At 36.8% G+C, this 20,515-nt stretch overlaps 4 protein-coding genes across 5 annotated transcripts; 1 reads left to right on the top strand and 3 right to left on the bottom strand.

Moving 5' to 3' along the window:
- The first annotated feature begins 2,051 nt into the window (after window positions 1–2,051).
- On the top strand, window positions 2,052–2,971 carry LOC125599266 (ylmG homolog protein 1-2, chloroplastic-like). Its single transcript, XM_048772688.1, has one exon. It carries the CDS (start codon window positions 2,134–2,136, stop codon window positions 2,794–2,796), a length of 663 nt encoding a protein of 220 aa, XP_048628645.1. The 5' UTR covers window positions 2,052–2,133; the 3' UTR covers window positions 2,797–2,971.
- A 510-nt stretch (window positions 2,972–3,481) lies between these two features.
- On the bottom strand, window positions 3,482–5,180 carry LOC106380471 (large ribosomal RNA subunit accumulation protein YCED homolog 1, chloroplastic-like). The gene is made up of 3 exons (XM_013820238.3): window positions 5,048–5,180; window positions 4,121–4,788; window positions 3,482–4,040 (listed from the first exon to the last, which is right to left on the bottom strand). Exons 2-3 carry the CDS (start codon window positions 4,675–4,677, stop codon window positions 3,614–3,616), a joined length of 984 nt encoding a protein of 327 aa, XP_013675692.1. The 5' UTR covers window positions 4,678–4,788; window positions 5,048–5,180; the 3' UTR covers window positions 3,482–3,613.
- A 3,804-nt stretch (window positions 5,181–8,984) lies between these two features.
- Window positions 8,985–11,604, bottom strand: LOC106380474 (delta(24)-sterol reductase). Of its 2 annotated transcripts, none has more exons than XM_013820241.3 (3): window positions 11,449–11,604; window positions 9,708–10,970; window positions 8,985–9,611 (listed from the first exon to the last, which is right to left on the bottom strand). In XM_013820241.3, exons 2-3 carry the CDS (start codon window positions 10,947–10,949, stop codon window positions 9,168–9,170), a joined length of 1,686 nt encoding a protein of 561 aa, XP_013675695.2. In that variant the 5' UTR covers window positions 10,950–10,970; window positions 11,449–11,604; the 3' UTR covers window positions 8,985–9,167. The 2 variants fall into 2 exon arrangements, with proteins under 2 accessions (XP_013675695.2, XP_013675696.2); XM_013820242.3 differs by lacking the exon at window positions 11,449–11,604 and adding an exon at window positions 11,092–11,434.
- Window positions 11,605–14,514: 2,910 nt separating this feature from the next.
- Window positions 14,515–19,769, bottom strand: LOC106415563 (tricalbin-3-like). Its single transcript, XM_013856314.3, has 9 exons — window positions 18,158–19,769; window positions 17,653–17,894; window positions 17,373–17,391; window positions 16,821–17,026; window positions 16,502–16,611; window positions 16,294–16,392; window positions 15,404–15,890; window positions 15,198–15,326; window positions 14,515–14,762 (listed from the first exon to the last, which is right to left on the bottom strand). The coding sequence occupies exons 1-8, from the start codon at window positions 18,919–18,921 to the stop codon at window positions 15,238–15,240; spliced, it is 2,016 nt and encodes a 671-aa protein (XP_013711768.1). The 5' UTR covers window positions 18,922–19,769; the 3' UTR covers window positions 14,515–14,762; window positions 15,198–15,237.
- Between the last annotated feature and the right edge of the window lie 746 nt (window positions 19,770–20,515).

Here is a 20,515-nt window from a genome sequence, read left to right on the forward strand (position 1 = left end):
ACATATAAATATGAAAAAAATAAATAGATGATTTTTTATTTTTTTATAAATTATGTTTTTGTAACCGAACTATAACAAACATAAGAACTATCTCGACTGAATTTAACAAACACAAACAAAACTGAATTCAAACCAAACCAAACCAAACTAATTTATATTAGATGCACTCATCTTATTGTAGAGCATGTGATGTTCCGGTGTTTTACCAAAAACCCAAAAAACTAAACCTAGAAAACCAAAATCAAACTGGAATTCACAAATACAGAAGGGTTCCTAATTTTCTAACTTTTCTTTATGGCAAACTTTTAAAATTTTATTATCATCAAAATGGGGTATGTTCTTGTTCTGTCCAGCAATGAGGTAGTTTGGTTTCTTTATTGTTGTTTTTTTTTTTTGCTCTTGCTTGTCTAGCATGTCTTAAGAAATCATCAAAGCTTTTTCCCATTATGTTCACTGACAGAAGCAGGCGGTCCTCTCAGTTTTGTCAAAGAAATTGTAGAGATGCTGTAATGATTTAGGCATGTTTGTTTGTCTGTTTATGTTTTCTGAGACATTGGTTATGTATATGTTGACTACTATGTTATGGTGTACAATGTCGTTGAGAAGCTGAAGCTAGCAGGAGAAGAAAAACAGTGCTTGGCCATTTACGTACTCAAGCGTTATTGGCGGAATAACAACCGATCCAACAGCTATGTTCTTCCGTGATGTAGTAGTGTGTCAACTTGAGAACATTGTTGAGAAAAAAGTATATAAAGTCTGTTCATCACTCCATAATTTAAAGAAGACAATGCTAACAAAATGAACATAAACCATCATCTAATAAGCATGTACAAAAAAAGTAACAACACAGAGCATAAGAGAGCGCAACAGCGAGTCCAGTGAGACAATATTCCAACGCCCGGTGAATTATGAACAGTATTTTGCTTATCTAAGCAAACATAACCAGCCAATAAGTATGGAGATCAAAGGGAATGAGATCAATGCTTGCTTACAAAATCAACAAAGACCAATCTAGCACTAGAATTCCGGAAACCTGCAATTAATTTCATTTGTTCTTGTGTTGTATAACATTCACACGCTGAAATGATGAGTTTGAACTAAAGCTTTAGCCACTTCAGATTCTCTAATGAAATTTTTGGTACATTTGAGTTTGAGGTTTTATAACAGTAAACCGAGAAAGAAAAGATACAAATCCCAAAAAAGTAGTTGTTGGGTGTTTAGTTTCTAAGACCCTCTTGCTGTTGCATTTGCTTTCTCAGGTTCCCAAGAGGTCCATAAGAAATCTACCTGTTGTCATGGGATCTGATGTCTGACTGAATATCTGCTCTAAAATTTGCTTAGTGCGGGTTTGAGATGAGATACTTGAAGAGATGCTCCCGGCAATAACATGATGAGTAACAAGCATTATCTAAGCTCATCTAACAAGAGTATTCTATTATGAAGTGAAAGCCACACAAGCATTGACCAGTCACTTTTGGACACAGTTGAGAGAGTTAGGCGGTGAATACTACATAGGTACGAGTGCATTGTGTGTACTAATAAGCTCAACACAAAGCATTGAGCAGTCTCTATTGACACAGTTGAGTCTTGTCAGAGAGTTAAGAGCATGCGCATCAATGAAGGGGGAAGGGGTTCACACCTTCAATTGTTTATTAATTTTTATTTTTATTTTTTTCATTTGATTTAAAAAATATATATGTGGACTAATAGCGGACCGCCACGTAGCGTGGAGCCTACAAAACAGTGATGATTCGGGTTCATCCGGAGGCACTCCAGCGAGACGAATTCACCAGCTTTTATTATTATAATATATTTTTTTTTGGATATGTGAAAACTTCTCTCATAAACTTTTAATGCTCATGCTCTAAGAGATGTAAACTACAAGTGTACTAGTGCATTGTGTGTTCCTTGGGGAGGGGTAATTTAGACAAGCATATCTAAGCTAACATAATCAGCAGATTTTATGGATATCAAACAAGCTTATCAATATTGTAAGGGTAATTTAGTCAATTTCATTTATTGGTTCAACTTCTTATAAACCAAAAGAATTTTAGTGATAAAAGAAAACTCCTTCCAATTGATTCATTTTATAATACGAGCCGCAAGTTTTGTTTCTCCGAGCAACAAACAAAAATGGCGGCGTCTTCGACCACCACCACCACCAACATCCTCTCCCTTGGCTCTTCTTCAGTTCACAGGTTCCCTCCAATCTGCAATCCTCCTCCTCTCCGTCTCTCCTTCCCCTACAAACCTTCCTTCAACCTCTCCCTCAAAAACCCTAAAACCATCGCCGCCTCCGCCTCCGCATCTCCAACCCTCTCCCCCGCTAAACCCTCTCCTCAGTTTCCCTTCTCCGACTCAACCAAATCAATCACGACCCTCGCGATTCTCGCCGGACTCGTAACCAAATCCCTTATCCACAAACTCTCCACCGCCGTCGTAACCCTATCCCCTCATATTCAAGCTTCCATCCGAGTCTCCGGTCCGCTCTTCTTCGCGGCGGCCCGTGACCGTCCTGCGGGTTATCTCAACACTCCGTTGACGGTTGTGGCGGCTGGTTTGTCCAAGTGGCTGGATATCTACAGCGGTGTGTTGATGGTTAGAGTTTTGCTGAGTTGGTTCCCCAACATCCCTTGGGATCGCCAGCCTCTGTCTGCCATCAGGGATCTTTGTGATCCGTATCTCAATCTCTTCAGGAACATCATCCCTCCCGTCTTTGATACCCTTGACGTCAGCCCTCTGCTTGCTTTCGCTGTTTTGGGTACTTTGGGTTCCATTCTCAACAATAGCAGATGATTTGGGTTGTTACTACTCCTTTCGTGTTTTATTTATTGTCTCTACTTATAAGAAGCTAATGATTATGTATTGGATCTTATGGTCTGTGTTTCTGTGGCAATGAATTGAGTTTGGTTTCAATACAAGTTGTATTTGGATCTTAAGAGTTTTTGTTAATTTCTGAGTTGCTTTTGCAGATGCTGTTACATCTTTGAATCTCGTTTTACCAATTTTTGTTTCTCCAAAGTCTCTCAAAAGATTTTGATGCTGTTCATATTCAAATACAATAAAAGAAAGACATTAAAACCTGGGACGAGTAAATGTAATGCGCAAATTAGTAACTGAAATTGTGAATTCCAGATTCGTTGAAAGCTTTACCACTGGCTGCTTTTGGGGGGTATGCTAATGAATTGAAACATTTGAGCTTTACAAGTATCGAGCAGGCACTTTTGAGTTTTGACACAGTTGAGTCTTCTCAGAGAGTTAAAGTGATGAATACTACAACTGTACTAGGGAGCCTTGTGTGTTCCTTAGAGAGGCTACCATAAACAGTAAGTTGCTTATCAAGCAAACATAATCAGCCAAAAAGTATATGGAGATCAATGCTTGTTTACAAACTCAACAAAGACCAATCTAGCACTAGAGTTCTGGAACTCTGCAATTAATTTCATTTGTTCTTGTGTTGTATAACATTCACACTCTGAAATGATGAGTTTGAACTAAAGCTTTAGCCACTTCAGATTCTCTAATGAAATTTTTGGTACATTTGAGTTTGAGGTTTTATAACAGTAAACCGAGAAAGAAAGAGATACAAATCCAAAAAAAGTAGTGATGAGGTTTAGTTTCTAAGACCCTCTTTCTGTTGCATTTGCTTTCTCAGGTTCCCAAGAGGTCCATATCCTTTATCCTTCTCTTCACTTCCACAATCACACTTCTTCTTATTCAGATTCGCACCGCATTTCAAGCACATTCCTTTACACGCAGGATCACATATAGCGTTCATGGTGATCTCTAAATGCACCAAGTCTCTTATATGCTTTGAGATATCTACTTCTTTCACCTCAGGTGGAAAATGGAGCTTATCCTCCCAATCTATCTCATCATCTTCATCCTCATTTTCTTCTCTGTCGTCCAAAGAAAAGGAATTGGCTTTGTCATTACCGAATGTGAATCCTAGATCAATGACATCCGGTTCTTCAACTGGCTCTTCGGTTAGTAACAACGAGAAGTTGGAGAAGATGCTCTCACCTGCTTCCTCACCGCATCTTCAACACACAAGGAAAAAACAAGTAAACAACAAAGTTGATGCAGTGACCAGACTAGTAAAGACTCATAAGAAAGCTACCTGTTGCAGCCAAGTGTGATAACAGTCCTGACAATCCCATCGAGTCTCAGCTTCTTCTTCTTCCTTATGACATCAACCGAAACTTGAACAGGTGTCCCGTCCGGATAATCCTTAACATCTTTGGTCACTCTAAGTCCCATTGAAGAAGCCCTCTTCTTAGAGACCTCAGTGGATAACTTTCCCAACCCAAGCCTCTCTAAGGTAGTGCAGTATTCAACATGTGTGACTGACGCATTTCTCCTGTACATAACCGAACCTTCCCATGGTGAACCGGTATCCTCCACGTCCTCCTGATCTTCCCAATCAATATCTACTGTGCTGTTCTCTGTAAAAGACTCCGGACTAACTAGTATCTGACTCTTTGCTAGCCTAGGAAGCTTATGCGGTCCTGTGAACAAGTAACTGATGTCCTTCTTGATACCAGTGATGGAATTGGGGTAGCCGAAGGCAGAACATAGAGTTAAGGAACGTGTTTTGGGTTTCAGAAAACTTGGAGTTGACAGTTTGGTCTGTGGGAAAGGGGGAGCTGCACTAGATGAAGAGCAAAGCAGAGACATTTTTACCGCACAAGAGGCACTTGTATGTAAGTTGGTCAAGCTATAGCTATCATACTAACACATGATGGGGGAACAAGTAGAGAAGAATCAAGTATCAGTCTTTCACCACACCTGCAAGAAACATATGATGTTGAAGTGTTAAGACAGGAAGATTCACAGGAAGCATTAGAAAAAAACTAATCTCAAGGAACTAAAGAGATTGTAGTAAGCATTTTGTCGAACACCTTCTATGCGTCATTTCATATAGATAAAGGTCACACCTTTCGACTTCCAATTTACAGCCGATGAACAAAATCATGATCGAAATTTTCCAAATTGTCTAGTGTAAATTAAAAGCGAGAAGAAGGGTTTAAGGTATGAGATTGCTTACGGACAAAACTCGCTTTAGGGCTGGACTGTGTTCCGTTCCTTTATCACTTTGGAGAGGAATCCTTAATTTTATGCTTGGAAGGAAGAGAACAGCTTCCCTCGTTTATCTTAAACCCCCCCCCACCCAATCCACTCCTTACTCGGTCCAATTCGGTTCAAATTATCGGTTTACTCTAACCAAACCAAATTGAAGTGATAAATCATTCCCTAATAGTAATTGCCATGCGGGTTCGGTTCCTCCAGTTAATTTGGTTGGGGTCGTTTGGTTTCTGATAATTCTATTGAAATTAAACGAGTATTTGTTTTTGGTAATATTTAGTTTAAATTAATTTTGGTTAGTTCTAAATAAATTCAATTATTTTTTATTTGAAATTTTAGTAAGTTTGGAATTTGGTTAAAACTAAATAAATTTGAAAACCGAACTAATCGGATATCATACCAAACATGGATTTTAAAAAGTGTGCCAAACTGAACCAAATTCATCATCAAACATGAATTTAAACCAAAAACTAGATTTCGACTTGTACATCTATGCAACGGATTTTTAATTTTAGAAATATATAACATTCATAACTGATCGGCATTTTTTATTGGTTGTATATATGTTTGTTATCTATATTGTGGTTGGATATTAAATAAATAAAGTGGTATATTACATAAATTATTTGTCATTTAATTATGTTTTACTATATGAACTATTGTTCTATAATATTTTTTTTATAAATATAACCATTACTATGTTTCTATATACTAGTACATTTATTTTCAAAAATATATATTGCATAGCCAAATATAAGCTATTCTTAGTTACTAACCAATAAAAATATGTCATGTACCATATCTTGTTTATGAAAAAAAAAATTAATTGTAAAAAAATTGACATTGCAAAATTCTAAATTCTAAACCCTGAACCTTATAACTTGAATTCTAAACACTAAACCTTAAATCTTAGTATTAACATTAAATCCTATAGCTCAAACTCTAAACACTAAACCTAGAGTTAATCCTATATTCTAGGGTTAATCTTAAACCATGGGGTTAACCCTAAACCTTAATATTAACCCTAAATCCTAGGATTTAGAGTTTAAAGTTTAAGATTTTTAGGGTTTAAGGTTTTGCCGACACTGTTTAGGGTTTAATGATAATCCTAAGTTTTAGGACTAATCCTAGGGCTTAGGATTTAGAGTTTAGTGTATAGAGTTTGAGCTAAGGTTTAGTGTTAATCCTAAGATTTAGAGTTTAATGTTTAGAATTTGAGTTAAAATGTTTAGAGTTTACCAAGTTTTACAATGTCAATTTTTTTTCTTTTTAGCAATTAATATTATTTTTACGTTTTCATATTTTTTCATAAAGGAAGTGTCACATGACAGTTTTTTATTGGTTAGTATCAAGAAAGTGAACCTATAGATTCAACTTAGGAGGTAAACCCAAAATAACCCTATAATATATATAACCTACTCTAGTTTTACAATATCTATATTTTCTTCTTTGTCAAAAAAAGTTATAATTTCTTTCAAATATGCTTATCATTTTCTTTTTTATTATTCAAATATGTTTATCAGTTATGTACACATGTATTTCCTCTTTGATATATTTCAAAATCATTTTTTTTTTTTTTTTTTTGGTCAAAATTCAAAATCATTTTTTATTGATATGATTTTTAATTGGGAGAATTTGCCAATTAGCCAATTTGTTCAATTATGCTCTTACCATTTCCAAGTTACCGGTGACAGAGAACAAATGATAATGTTGACGAAAACACATGTGACCAGAAGAATTAAGGTTGAAGATGGACAATCAATAAATAACTACTATGCTCAATTAATTATCGTTAACACTTATCTTCGATAAAATTCAATTTTTTTAATTTTGTTTTTTGCTACGACCAACATATTAGATGTTTAACTCTCCAAAAGATAAAATAGAAACATAGTTTACTAAGGAAGATGATAAACGATGGGGAGCGATGCCGACAATATTGTTCTCTATGTACAAAACAATAAAATAGAACATTCATAAATAGTACAGAATAAAAATATTTTGTTTACAAGTGAATTAAAACATAGTATATAATATAGTACAATTTAATGAAATTATCGTGTGTTCTATTTTGATTTTTCTGACATTGGTAGGCACACATGTCGGCATTCTAGCTTTGTTGAAGTTCTTGGTGCTGTCGAGGACTCCCTCCGGTGGCTCTCCTCACTCGATTGTTGGGCAATCAATTACTCTCTTGCAACTTTGGCGCCTCTGTTTTGGTTTGAGAATGAGATATTATAAAATCATAATATATAATATAGTACAATTTAATGAAATTATCGTGTGTTCTACTTTGACTTTCCCGACATTGGTAGGCACACATGTCGGCGTCCTAGCTTTGTCGAAGTTCTTGGTGTTGTCGAGGACCCCCTACGGTGGCTCTCCTCACTCGATTGATGGGCAATCGATTAGTCTCTCTTGTTTACAAGTGAATTAAAACATAGTATATAATATAGTACAATTTAATGAAATTATCGTGTGTTCTATTTTGATTTTCCCGGCATTGGTAGGCACACATGTCGGTGTCCTAGCTTTGTTGAAGTTCTTGGTGCTGTCGAGGACCCCCTCCGGTGGCTCTCCTCACTTGATTGCTGAGCAATCAATTAGTCTCTTTTGCAACCTTGGCGCCTTTGTTTTGGTTTGAGAATGAGGTATTATAAAATCATGAGAGTAAAACATTCTTAGCTCGTGAAGGGTGTCGCATTATTGTCTCTTTTGGAGGTACTGCGACCTATTGTAACGGTATTCAAGAAATTTCGTATCACTGTCCCTTCTGGTGTAATTCCAACCTCTTGTCGCGGTATTCTGTCCCTGTCGAAGGCATAGTTGATTTTCTTCGAAGTCCTGACAAAATTAATGGAGGTTACCAATACCGGGTTTCCAAGAAAATAAGGTTTTTGCTGAAAACGAAGAATGACTCGGAGTTTATGTTGCCCTTTACGGTCCAACTGATGAAAGGCAGACTATTAGATACCAATAGTTTTCCTTATTTTTGTTATCAATGTAGGAACTTCTTGATTGTTTGCCTTTTGTTATAAACACACATGCAATGCTAGTTTCTTTATAGTTTCTGCTCCTGAGCTTGTCTTTGCATTCTGGAAAATAAGAGACCAAGTAGAGTGTTGAGATCAATCTAGCATCTCTAGCACCATGACTACTAGAGAATCAACTTTGAACTTAGAAGTACATTGAGACAGAGTAAATGTCCAATTTAGCTTTGGTTAAAGAAGCGACATCAACAGATGTACATGACATCTGAGAGTTGAACTGTTTGAGAGAATAGATGTGTGGTGCCACAATCTGCGTTTGGCCCAGTTAGGAACGTTAGGGAATGCATTATTTATCGCCGTTCCTTGGTCACCATTCATAACCTAAAACAATACTAAAACCCCACGCTACTCGGTCCATTTCGGTTCAAATACTTGGTTTACTCTAACCAAACCAAATTAAGTGATAAATCTATTCCTTACTAGGCAGCGGTTCGGTTCGTCCAATTAATTTGGTTAGGGTAGTTTGGTTTTCTGTTCAATTTCATTTTTAATTATTTATCAAATTTAACCGAAGTATTTGATTTCGTTAATACTAAGTTCAAATTCAAATAAATTTTGGTTACTCTTGGATAATTCAGTTATCTGATTAGTTCAAATTTGGTTAAAACTAAATAAATTTGAAAACCAGACTAATCGAATATCAAACCAAACCGATATCCAATTTTTTTAACCAAATTATTGCCAAACTGAACTGAATTCATAACAAAACATGAACTATAAACCAAAAATCTGGTTCAGGTCAAAATTCCAGCTCTAATCCCAACTATTAAGAATGATTTATGTCATGGCATGATCTACAAGAGAACCTTTATTTATCTCGAAACCAAAAGTCTCAGAACCAAATCCAAATCTCCAAATCTAAAATTCATTCAAATCATAAGTCAAACAAGAACCAAACAACAATAAGCATCATCAAAGACAATACTAAACTGAAAATAGGAAACGCATAAGTCAAACAAACTGCAAAACAAAATAAACACTACCACCCATAACAATAATCTCAAGCCTCTCTCAAACCCACATTTTCATTACTTAATCTGCCTCAGCATAAGCTGTTTCGAGATGAGCTTGCTCTGCTTCCCTAACTTCTTTCTCAGTCTTCCTTCCTTTCTTCGACTTGTAGTAAACACTCATGAACGTTCCAACTGCTCTGTACTTCTTGCGGCAATGCTCGTACAAGTCACCATCAAACATCCTCCAGAAGCTCTTCTCATCAAGCTCAGACACCGCGTACTGAGGCTGGAACCCACCATTCTCTATCAGCCATTTCTCCATCTTACGCACAGCTTCCGACCCATCAAACTCTTCACCTCTTAGGACAGGACCCGGTGCGTAGTACACTCCAACATCAGTGTACATCTGAGCATCTTCCGTGTCTCCTTGTCTCCTCTCGTACTCAAAACCTGGCTCAGGGTAAATCTGTTGTTTGATTGGTGCCTTGTAGAGCTTGTGTGGGCATAGCCAAATCGGATACACCTGAAAAGGAATACAACCAGTGACGAAACTAATATTAAATGTTATGGTTTTGGGCCTAAAAGATTACGGGCTTAGGCCCAAAGGCTTTTATTTTACCTCCATTTCGCGGTGGACCCATTCGAGAGCATCACCAACTTTGTAAAGAGGAACAAGCATGTCCTGAATCACATGCATATCATGGTAATAGTTTCTGATAGCTTCACCTTGAGTGGCCTTAAGAAGAGAGACCTTCGGAGGCATCAACCAACCAAAAAGGAACCTAAACCAAAACTGATCACCAAAAGGAAGAATCAGCTTCCCTTCCCAATACAAGCACCTCGTGTGCCTGTGGTAGTACTCACGAGTAGGAATATACTCAACAAACTCTCCCTTCTTCAGCGCGGTCTGCGCGTGCTGGTAGAACCACGGCTTGAACCACCACCCCACGTTGTTGATCTTGTTCCCTTTCTTCTTGGCCTCTTCTTTAGACGCGTATGTTCCAACCATCATCACACCTTCCGTCGGATTGTAAACCATGCCTTCCACGAAGTCAGGGATCTTCGACGTGTCACCATCTTTGGGCGCGAATGAGTCCATATAGCCTTGTGCTAAGGTTTGAAGATCTCCTTTAACCGGTATGTAAGTGAGTCTCATGTACTCCTTAACCGGTATAAGCTTGATCTCGGCTGCAACAAGGAGCCCTAACGTTCCTTGCGACCAAGGGATCGCGTAGAAGAGATCAGAGTACTCATTATCCTTTGTAGCACGGACAAGCTCACCACCAGCTAGAACAATCTCGTAAGCCACGACGGTATCTGCAAAGAGACCATAGAGGTGAGAGCTTCCTTCAATACCGTAACCGTTAATGAGTCCACCAACGGTGAGATCATCAAGCTCAGCGACGACAGCGAGAGAGAGGTTCATGGGGACGGTAGCGCGGGAGATCTGTCCCATGTTGACGAGAGGCTCAACTCTAGCGATCATCTTCTCCTTGTTGATCTCTAAGATGTTGCGGAACTCTCCCAAGTCGACTTCGAAGTGTCGCGCTCTCTTGTAGTCGACGTTCCTCATCCCGACGGCGATCCACGGCTTGCGCGCGGTGCAGACGAGTCCGTCCTTGGCCGCGTCTCTCTCCTTGAGGCGTTTGATGACTTTGGCGACATTTTGGTCGTGTTCCTTGCGGCGTTTCTCGTAGGATTTGGACTCTGACCACATGTCTCCGAGGTAGATGAGGAAGTAGAGCGTGGCTGAGATGGGGAGGACGACGAAGATGACGATGATCCATCTGAACTTGACGAAGTAGTCAACCCATGTCTTCTTTCTCTTGGGCCTTACGAGCGGTGCCTGGAGATCAGACATTCTTGAGATTCCCTCTCCTCACTGCATCGAAACAAAACAAATCCTTGTAAGTAAACAAAAGGATCTTAAAGAAATTTTCAGATCCATCACTGTACAACAAACCATAAGAATTAAAATATGAAAATACTCATATATATTATACATGCTTGTGTGTTTGAGTGATGAATGTGTAAGGACTATAGTGTGGGCTCCATGGAAATAATGGACTACTGAACACAAAAACAACTAGGCATGAAGTTATATGCTTGTGGAAAGGACAAGGAGAGAGAAAGTTCTGGGATTGGTTCTAGTCGTTAGATCTACGTATCTAGTCTTCCTACAAAGTAATTAAAAGAATGTTGAGCATGTTCAATTTTGCTTGAAGTTGGAAGACTGAGATGGTTAAAAGATCAAAATTCACATGGTTCACACTTGTGGTATGTAGTGAACTATCAACAGAGTACGAGAGATCTAAGGAAGGAAAAAGATGAAACCAGAGACTGAGAGAGAAAGAGAGTACCTGAAGAATCCAAGGGAGGAGATAGAGAGATAGAGAGAGGATATTGAAAGTGTCCGGACAGTGAGAGAGAGGATTGTCTTTATAATTCAAAAAAGGTGATTATAGCCAGCCTGACTCACGTGTATTATCGAACAAAACAATTTGATTTTTCCATTGTTTTATGATTTTATATTTAAAAGTTTTATATTTTGGTAAAAGATTATTAAATTAATATCAACCAATATTAAGAAAATTATGCCATAAATTATTATCTAAATTTATACTATGTCTTGATGGTTTTTTAATTTGTAAAAGGCAAAATATCCAACAATTTGAAAGTTTCTTACAAAGTTAACTCAGAACGTTGATTGAGAAAAAGATAGAAAGTATATATCTTTTCAATAGTTTTTATTTCCCATTGTATAAATTATAGGGGAAATTACATGCTTACCACTTTCATGATACCACTTTTCATTTTTACCACCACTAATGAGACATTTTCAAAAATACACTCTTCATTAAGTGGCAAAAGACTATTATGCCATTGTTATTTATGTATATAATAAATTATTATTTAAAAAAAAAATAAAAAAAATAAAAAAAAATAAAAAAAGTAAAAAAATAAAAAAAATAATTTTTTTTTTATGTTTTCGAATTATACTTTTTCAAATTCGATCTTTTTTATAAATTTTTTTTTTGAATTTTTTTTTCAAATTTCTTTTTGAAAAACGAAAATTATGTTTGAAACTATTTTTTTTAATTTTTAATATATTTTTTAAGTATTTATATATTTATTAGAATCATAAATTCACATTCCAAAACCCTATCCCACCCCTCAACTCTAAACCCTAAGTCTAGATTAGTCAACCCTAGGGGTATAATTGTATTTTACCCTTCATTAAAAGTGAGGGTAAAAGTGGTTAGTGTAAACATGAAAAGTGGTACTATGAATGTGGTATTTGTGGTAATTTCCCCTAAATTATAACAGATATAAAAGTTTACAAAGGCTGGAAGACATGTATCCAATCAAGGAATATATATATATATATATATATATATATATGTCAAATTTATATTTTCTAAATGCATTTTTATAAAGAGTTTATTATATGAAAGTTCCTTTCAATAATTTCTAGTGAAAAAGTCCTACATGTTTTTTTAATGTCCCTACCCTAAGCATATGCTTGCTGCCTGCTGATCACAATGAATTAGTGATATCCATTTTTTCTCATCAGAATTCATATACAATTATTGGTAGCATTATAAGTGTCTGCATCGTAACACGATGATTTAAAAAAAGAAGTATCGTGTAATTTGGTGGAAAGGTGATCAATAAACATTTTCTATAGCCAATAATCTCTTACTAATATCTGCTAAAAACTGTTCAGCTGATTTAGCAAATAGAATAAAACGCACTTTAACTTTAACAATAAAATCATGAGCTTTTGGAAAATGGCTACACTTTAAAGTAATCAACTGCTCAAAAAGTAATGGTTTTCTTTTATTTTTGTAACCAAAAACTAATTAATTATATGAAATATGAAAAGGTTTACAGGGGTGATTGCACGTTTGAGAACGATATACAGCTCTGGCAAAATCTCGTAAACTATATCTAAAAATATGCCAACTATTACCACTCATGTGTTACAACTCCAAACCATATTTTTATATAAATAAATATTGGAAACTTTTAATTTGACGTCGGTAAAATTTCATTCACGCTTCAAGCTTTTGTTTCCTTAGATTGTATTCCATGTTGAATGCATATACATATAGACAAATTCAGAAACTGAAACTTTGCTTGGGTGGTTGTAACTTTATAAAAGCACCAATCATTTTTAACTGAAGTTTTATTTTTCAAAGATTGGTCTTGCATGGTGTACAAGAAATTGTGAACACCAATGTTTACGTTACAGAAATCATTTTTTTACAGCAGCAATTTTGTTTTTATGTAAGCATCCAATACAGGACATTACTATTTGGTCCAGTGCCACGCAAATAAACCCATGCGTTCTCCATCGACAAAGAAACGTCATTTTCCAATTTAATTCTACATATTAATTTCAGATCACACTTCCATTCATCAGAGCGACACATTGTGATTTGTAAAAAGATCGGAGCGCGCATAATCACTAAATAATGTTTCAAAATCTTTCTGTTCATCCTTTCAGTCTTATAGTTGTAACTAAAAATTTAAAATTACTATTTACGACATTAAAGAATCAGTGAAGTACTGAAGTTGAAAATGAAATAAAATGAGAGTAAAAGACAAAAGAGAACGGAGAAACCGAAGAAGAGAGTTTGGGAAAACAAACCTATAAGCGAGGACTGTCCACCACATGTGCCTGACGTGATCTCAACTCCTTCACGTGACTTCTCTTCCTCATATTTGGTAATATAATCATATCATCTCTAGTCTCCATTTTTCTCAACTATTAATCCCTTTTTTTATATCATGTGTTTCTGTTTTGTTTCTGTCACTTAGACTTAATTTAATGCACCCACGATCCCCTTGTTATTCTATATGTTTGATTGCATATATTCTTTTAATAAGTGTAGATCTAATTGCCTCTTAACGTGCAGTTAATTAGCATGATATATATATTATTGTAAGTTGTGGTCTTCAGTTTAACATTATTACATAATCTATGATTCTAGCAATAACAATCAATGATTCCAAATCCAGCAGGCAGCAACATATCTTCAAGCGCTTGTGGCTTTTAACCAGACAATACTACTACTACTACTTGCACTTAACACAACTGTTAGGCAAATATGTTATACTTAAGATTGAGAAAAAACTAATTACTTCTCAACTAAATATACAGAAAATTAGATTAGCTATCTGAGAATCATGTAGAACTTAATGATCCTCCTAACATGATCTATCAAGACAAAGATAAGAGCCAAGAAACCATTCAAAAAGAGAGAAGATTACCTTGTTTATACTCTTGCTCCTCTAAGCACATCCCTGGCAGAGTATTACAGTTGTTGTACCTGAAAAATGGACAAAACTACACTGGAAAGCATTATTACGACTTCCATGTGTAAACTTCCACCAACAAATTTACAGAAGAAACAGAATCGTTTACTTGTAGAAAGAATAAACTTTATTTGAATGGAGAATAAATTTTCCATGTACTATATAACAAACCACTGGTATACACGTTGATTCACTGTTCTAAGAGATTGTGTGAAATATATCCTAAAACTTTCTGCCGCCAATAAGTGCCCCTCTTCTAGTGACATGCATACAAATGGCATTAGAATGTAAACACAAAACTGAGACTTCGTTATAAGCCATCTCTAACGTCGAGAGGAGAGAATGAACCAACCTGCCATTAAATAAAGAGGCTTTGGTCAGTCAATCATCAAGGGGCACCAATGGTTGAAAACAGCAGAAACTGGAAGCTAGACTATATCAGATGAAATACAAGACTCCACCAGACCATTGATCAAATCACACAATCTTTACAGAACACTAAGTTTCTATTATACATTGCATGCCAGGTTCTCAGTACCTTCCCACTTACAGACTTCGGTTCATTATTTTCAACTTACATAGTTTTATCTAACTGACAACTCTTTTTCGAGTTTCAAGTATTAATATGAAAAGCCTAAACAGAAACAATGCCAGCTTTTATTCAGTGAAAGAATTGCAACTGATTCTCAACTATATGCAAAGACTTATCTATTCAAGTGAGTTCAACTGATATTGGCAACCATAGGCAGAACTTACAAAGTTTCCATTTCTAGGTTCAGAGACTTACTCCGGCAAAATAAATCGCTAGTGATCCATACAACACCATGTTACGGGTTGAAGAAACTTGAGCCGCCCATGTTAATAGCAACGAGCACCAATACAGAAGTGATTACACTGAACCACAGCAATGCTAATCCTGAAAATAGAAAGTTTAATAGTTTTAGACCAAGCAACCATGGACGCAAATCATAATAAGACCGAGCCTCGATATACCTCCATCATCAACGGAGCTTCTATCAGAACTCGGGGTTTTCACTTCCAAATCTGATATGCCTCCATTGCCAGAATTGTCCGGTTGAGACTTTGAGTCCTCCGTAGCCTTTGAGGGTACTGGTGGCACGCTTGCTTCACCTTCATAAAGTTTGTTCCCAGCTTCTGATGAAACTATGCCTTGAAATTCCTCGCTCAAAATTAATGCAGACAGCACATTCATAAACGACTCTGGACCAAGATCATCAGAAGGAATCTTGTCACGCACGAATGAGCTAGGTTCTTCGGAATCCGACATTTCATCATCGGAAGCATCTGCATTAATGGCTTTTGCATTGCGTTTATCATCTTCTTCATCCTCCACGTATGCTTTGTATGTAAGACGCAGTAGTATTTCTCCGGCAGATCCCTTTCCAAATAAACTCCAACCGCCTTGCAGAACAACAATTCTGTCTGTAGGAACCGTATCTGGTAGTGATCCGAGGTCAACCTAGACGTATAATAAGGTTAGTAATAAGGTCATGCAGACAGCTAATAAGGTTAGAATAAGCTTATGCAAACAGCAAAAGTAATTAATTCTGAGATTCTCGGATTAGGCACGCAACCAATGGGTTGATATTGACAAGTATCAGACCAGATGCTGAGTACTCAAACTGCAGCATCAACATATAAAACCCCTTTAATTGATATATTGTGCAGAGAATAAGGGGATGTAAGTGCGTTCTTTATGTTGTTATTAAACAGTGTAAAGAATTACAGAGAAGCCTACATTTAGCAAACATAAGAAAGCATGACATAGAAGTAAAAGATCATCATCTTGAGAAATCATTTCAGACAACATATCAAGCAGTTCTTATGCATATTACAAACAAAATAAAAGGAAAGATATTTACCTCTCCAGTGCCAATAGCCATATCGGCGAATCCAAGACAGTCATTGACTTCAATTTGTAACACTTGTTCTCTAGGATTTGAAACAAGGAATTGGAAGTCCTGACAAATATTTATGATACAGAAATATGCTACACAGTTTTAGCGATTTGACAAAAACTAACCGACCACCAGAATATGAATAAGCCATTGAGATATATAAGCACTTTACCTGATTCCAGATTGGCTGACCAGGAGCCCCAATCACAGTAGTTTGACTATTCTTCTTACTGCGGATAACTTGATCACCCATTCGTAAAATAACATATGGATCCGTTCTACCTATTACAAAATATTAAAAAAAAATGTTCTGAATGGAGGAACAAGTAAAGTGATGAAGAATATGTGATGAATGCATAAATAGAACTGATTTTTGTTGCTTCACGTATTCGAATGAACCTGGCGTTATATATATATCGACACTAAAATAACAGACTGCCAGAACGTAATCAAAGAAAGAAGAAAGAAAATATGGAGGGAATTCAACTTACCAGAGAACATGTATGGGAGTTTCTGGGCATTTACAAGAGTAACAGACAGTTCCCCAACAAAATCCTTGTTCCCTTCCTGCATGTCTCCAGGTTTTATGTCTTCTGAAACAGGTCCAACAGCTTTTCCTTTCTGGAAATCCAAGACAATTTTCTTTGGCCGGACAAATAAGCGAGGCAAATCTTCTGTCAGCAGTTTGGTCAAGAACCTGAAAGAGGTAAAGTGGGAAAAGGAGGGAAGAAACTGATATATCAAAACCTTGAGGATAGTGAACAATCAACAGAGAGAAAAAGCTAAAATGAATAGCAGTATCAGATCAAACTATTCACAACTACAACTTAAAGTATATGCTCCTAAAATTCACAGAAGAGAAGAACAAAAAACAGTTGGCTAAACGAGGTTACGAAACTCCTTTCTACAACTATTTACCTCATCTAAACAGGAAACAGCTTTCAAGTACTAATCACTTATACTAATGCAGCATTGAACCCAGTGGTTGAAAAAGTTATGTGCAGCAAAATAAGATGCGTGAAGACAAGCATAGTAGGACTTACATGGATAGAACAGGAATTCCTGATGTTATCATCCGAAGCATTCATGCAAAAAGAAGTAAAATTTATGAGCAATTACTCATGTTCATATTTTCAAAATTAAAGGAAATGCGCTTTCCACATTATTCAGCAATAACTGATAGCATAACATTTCCACATTTTATAAGATCAACAACTCAACGTATCACTAAACAAAAGATTGCGTATCAACTCTTAAAGAAGATACAAAAAAGATGTGAATGAGATTACGAGAAAGTATCAGATAATCATGATTCACCCATACCCATTAGATTAAACAATCGGAATGGTGCCAGCTCAAATTTGATCTTCGGAAGTGATACAAATGCCCATGATGCAGCTCCAACCCAAGGCGCTGACGGTATCAATCTTAACTTAACCCAAAGCTCACCGTCGATGTCAAAATCTCGTATACCAACTGGCACAACTACTGGGATGATTCCAAACTTTAAAGTGAGCATTAACAACATCCGAGCACCACCAGTATACCTAAGACCAATCTGGTACCTATAATAAGACAAAATGACAACATAAGCAACCTTGAACTCATGTCCAATTGTTTAACTTTCTCTACCTTAAACCTGACAAAACAACAACTAAAACCAAATAAGAACAATACCACTATTTGATCATAAGTGTATTGAAGCTTCGGTGACTAACAAACAACAACTGAAACCAACAATGCCACCATTTGATCCACTTGCACAATAAATTGAGTACCTTAAAGCAAGTAAGAGTAAGCAATAGCACCAAAGGTATGAAGAACTTACTGCAAGTCATTGACGCGTCTTGACGTCCTCCTCTCAACATTTCTAACAGACAAAGGCTCATCCCCAAGCGAAAACTGCTTGATCTCAACTCTCTTAACATAATCAGGCTTCTTCAAGTCATCAATCACAGGCTGCAACAACCCAACGAGCCAATTCTCAATCCCACCTCTGTAAACTTTCCAGAGCTTCACCAACACCATGTTCACCCACTCCACCGACTCTTTCCTCTGCAAATCCTTCTCGAATGACGGCGAGGGAAGCTGCGCCCACGGCCCGGCTCTCTGTTGCCTATCTTGTCTCCGCCTCTTCCTCCACGCCCAGAGCTTGTCGCAAACAACGCCAACGAAGAAGAAGAACGCGAAGAGACCAATCGCGTTGCGGTTAATCGGCGGGGAGGGGATGGGGTGGATAACGCCAAGCTGAGTCCTGAGCTTATCCACAATCGGATCTTCTCTATAGTTAGTGAAACTGCTTCGGTCGCTCTGAATCTGTGACGATGATGATGGTTCTTGCTCGTCTTCGAAATCATTCGAGAATCGAGCAACCACAAGACTCCTCGCTACCTTTCTCGCTGAATCCCCGCCAGAAACAAACCTCGAGCTCGCATTCGTGACCTGAACTCTGGTTTTCCGGCGGAGAATCCGCCTCCTCGCGAATCTATCGCGGAAGAGAATCAGGCCGTGCTCGTTGGAGCAAGGACATAACAGACGGCGTGAGACGCTAGCGTGAGATAAGAAATCGAAGCTAGAAGATTGTGGAATCATTTATCAATCGTCTTTTTATTTCACCGGAAGCTCCACGCAGGAGAGTTTAATTGACGCATCTCCAGAATAGCGAAGGTCTCTCTCACGGTAATATGAACAGTGAATAGTGTACGGCAGTGACGACCGTTTCTCCCTTAGGGTTTTTTCGGTGAATTAAATTCAAAATCGTGAAGGATTGCAAAAAAAATAGCGACGATGATGAATACAAGAAGATGCGAGAATGCTGAGAGAGAAGGATAGAATTGGCAAGTGATGGGTTTGTTTGTTTTGTAGTTTATGCGAACCAGAAGAATATGCGAGACTATTAGGAAAGCTTGAAATACCCGTCAAGGCCATTTTTTATGCGCGTTAAAAACTATTTGTAGGAGCTCGTTAGTCCACTAGTTTTACTAAAAAAAAATATTAATATTTTCTAATAAAATTTGAATTTTAGAAAATATGTTTTTTTATCAATTATGAAAATTAATAAAATAAAATTTACTATGGTATAAATAAAACTATTAGATATAATTTTTGATAGCAAAATTATGGTGTGTGATGCAGTCTAATAAATAAATGTATCGATTGAACCACATGTTAGTAGTCGGGTGGTAGCATGGCGTTCCAGCGTCGCTAAGCGAGCTGAGTTCGAATCCGACTACGTTCAGATATCCCTAACACATGGCCACTGATGATTTAATATTCATTCGCTAGGGAGCGATTTACCGTTTCTTTTTTAATGTATCGATTGCATTGTTAATTAGTGTATTAATCTTCAGAATTTATAATAAAAGAATAAATCAATGGAATATTATTTATAATTTTTGTAGTTTTTTTTTCTTTTGATAAAAGACTAGTTAGATTGTTTCATATATTTGATACCATATATTTGATACGCAGCTTAATCCGTTCGTTTGATACCATATATTTTGTTGATGTCACGAAAAAACATAATACGTTGGAAAATCTTATGGGTTACTGTCTTTGATTATCTTGAGAGGTCGGCGACCTAAAAGAAAAATGGTACTAGTTTACCCGTAATCCTGCCTTCTTGGACTCTTCCACACGTTACTCGGCGCTCTCCTACCATTTCCTGTCCACACAAAAAAAAAAAAATTAAGAAAATGGCTTAAGAAGCATGTTAGTTAATGGCCCAGCTCCGACCATAGATTAGCGAGTGGTAGTGAATAGTACATGTTAGATAGATAGATAGATCTCATTGGGTGTTCAAAAAAAAAAGATCTCATTTTTTAACTTTGCTACCTACCTTCGTCTGACTCTCTATCAAGAAGAACATGTAGAAAGTAGCATATATCTCCCTTTTGACTCGAATTGTAATCACTACCATCACTATGTTTATGGGTCAACTTACAATCTGCTTTATAATGTGAATATGCTTTCTATACCGTATTGAATTTAAAACACTAACCACGTGCGTCTAATATGTATTTTATTCTGACCCGTAGGAGATAGACGACTTAGGGGTGGCTAAACACATACTAAAACTATCGGGCCATTTAAACATTTGATCATAAAACGAAGGTCTTTTCCATAAATAATTAAAATACATCCTTTCCTTTTTCGGCGGAACGTAATCTCAACCGTCCATCGTCTC

Source organism: Brassica napus, unplaced genomic scaffold (genome assembly GCF_020379485.1).
Source record: "Brassica napus cultivar Da-Ae unplaced genomic scaffold, Da-Ae ScsIHWf_1826;HRSCAF=2462, whole genome shotgun sequence".
Classification (NCBI taxonomy): domain Eukaryota; kingdom Viridiplantae; phylum Streptophyta; class Magnoliopsida; order Brassicales; family Brassicaceae; genus Brassica; species Brassica napus.

Excerpts from the sequence above, each read along its gene's own strand:
- LOC125599266 (XM_048772688.1), top strand. The coding sequence starts at position 2,134 with ATGGCGGCGTCTTCGACCACCACCACCACCAACATCCTCTCCCTTGGC.
- LOC106380471 (XM_013820238.3), bottom strand. The coding sequence starts at position 4,677 with ATGTCTCTGCTTTGCTCTTCATCTAGTGCAGCTCCCCCTTTCCCACAG. Across the intron at positions 4,041-4,120 it reads ATCACACTTGGCTGCAACAG|ATGCGGTGAGGAAGCAGGTG; the intron begins GTAGCTTTCTTA and ends TGTGTGTTGAAG.
- LOC106380474 (XM_013820241.3), bottom strand. The coding sequence starts at position 10,949 with ATGTCTGATCTCCAGGCACCGCTCGTAAGGCCCAAGAGAAAGAAGACA. Across the intron at positions 9,612-9,707 it reads GGGTCCACCGCGAAATGGAG|GTGTATCCGATTTGGCTATG; the intron begins GTAAAATAAAAG and ends ATTCCTTTTCAG.
- LOC106415563 (XM_013856314.3), bottom strand. The coding sequence starts at position 18,921 with ATGATTCCACAATCTTCTAGCTTCGATTTCTTATCTCACGCTAGCGTC. Across the intron at positions 16,612-16,820 it reads ACTCCCATACATGTTCTCTG|GTAGAACGGATCCATATGTT; the intron begins GTAAGTTGAATT and ends ATTTTGTAATAG. Across the intron at positions 15,327-15,403 it reads AAGCTCCGTTGATGATGGAG|GATTAGCATTGCTGTGGTTC; the intron begins GTATATCGAGGC and ends TTCTATTTTCAG.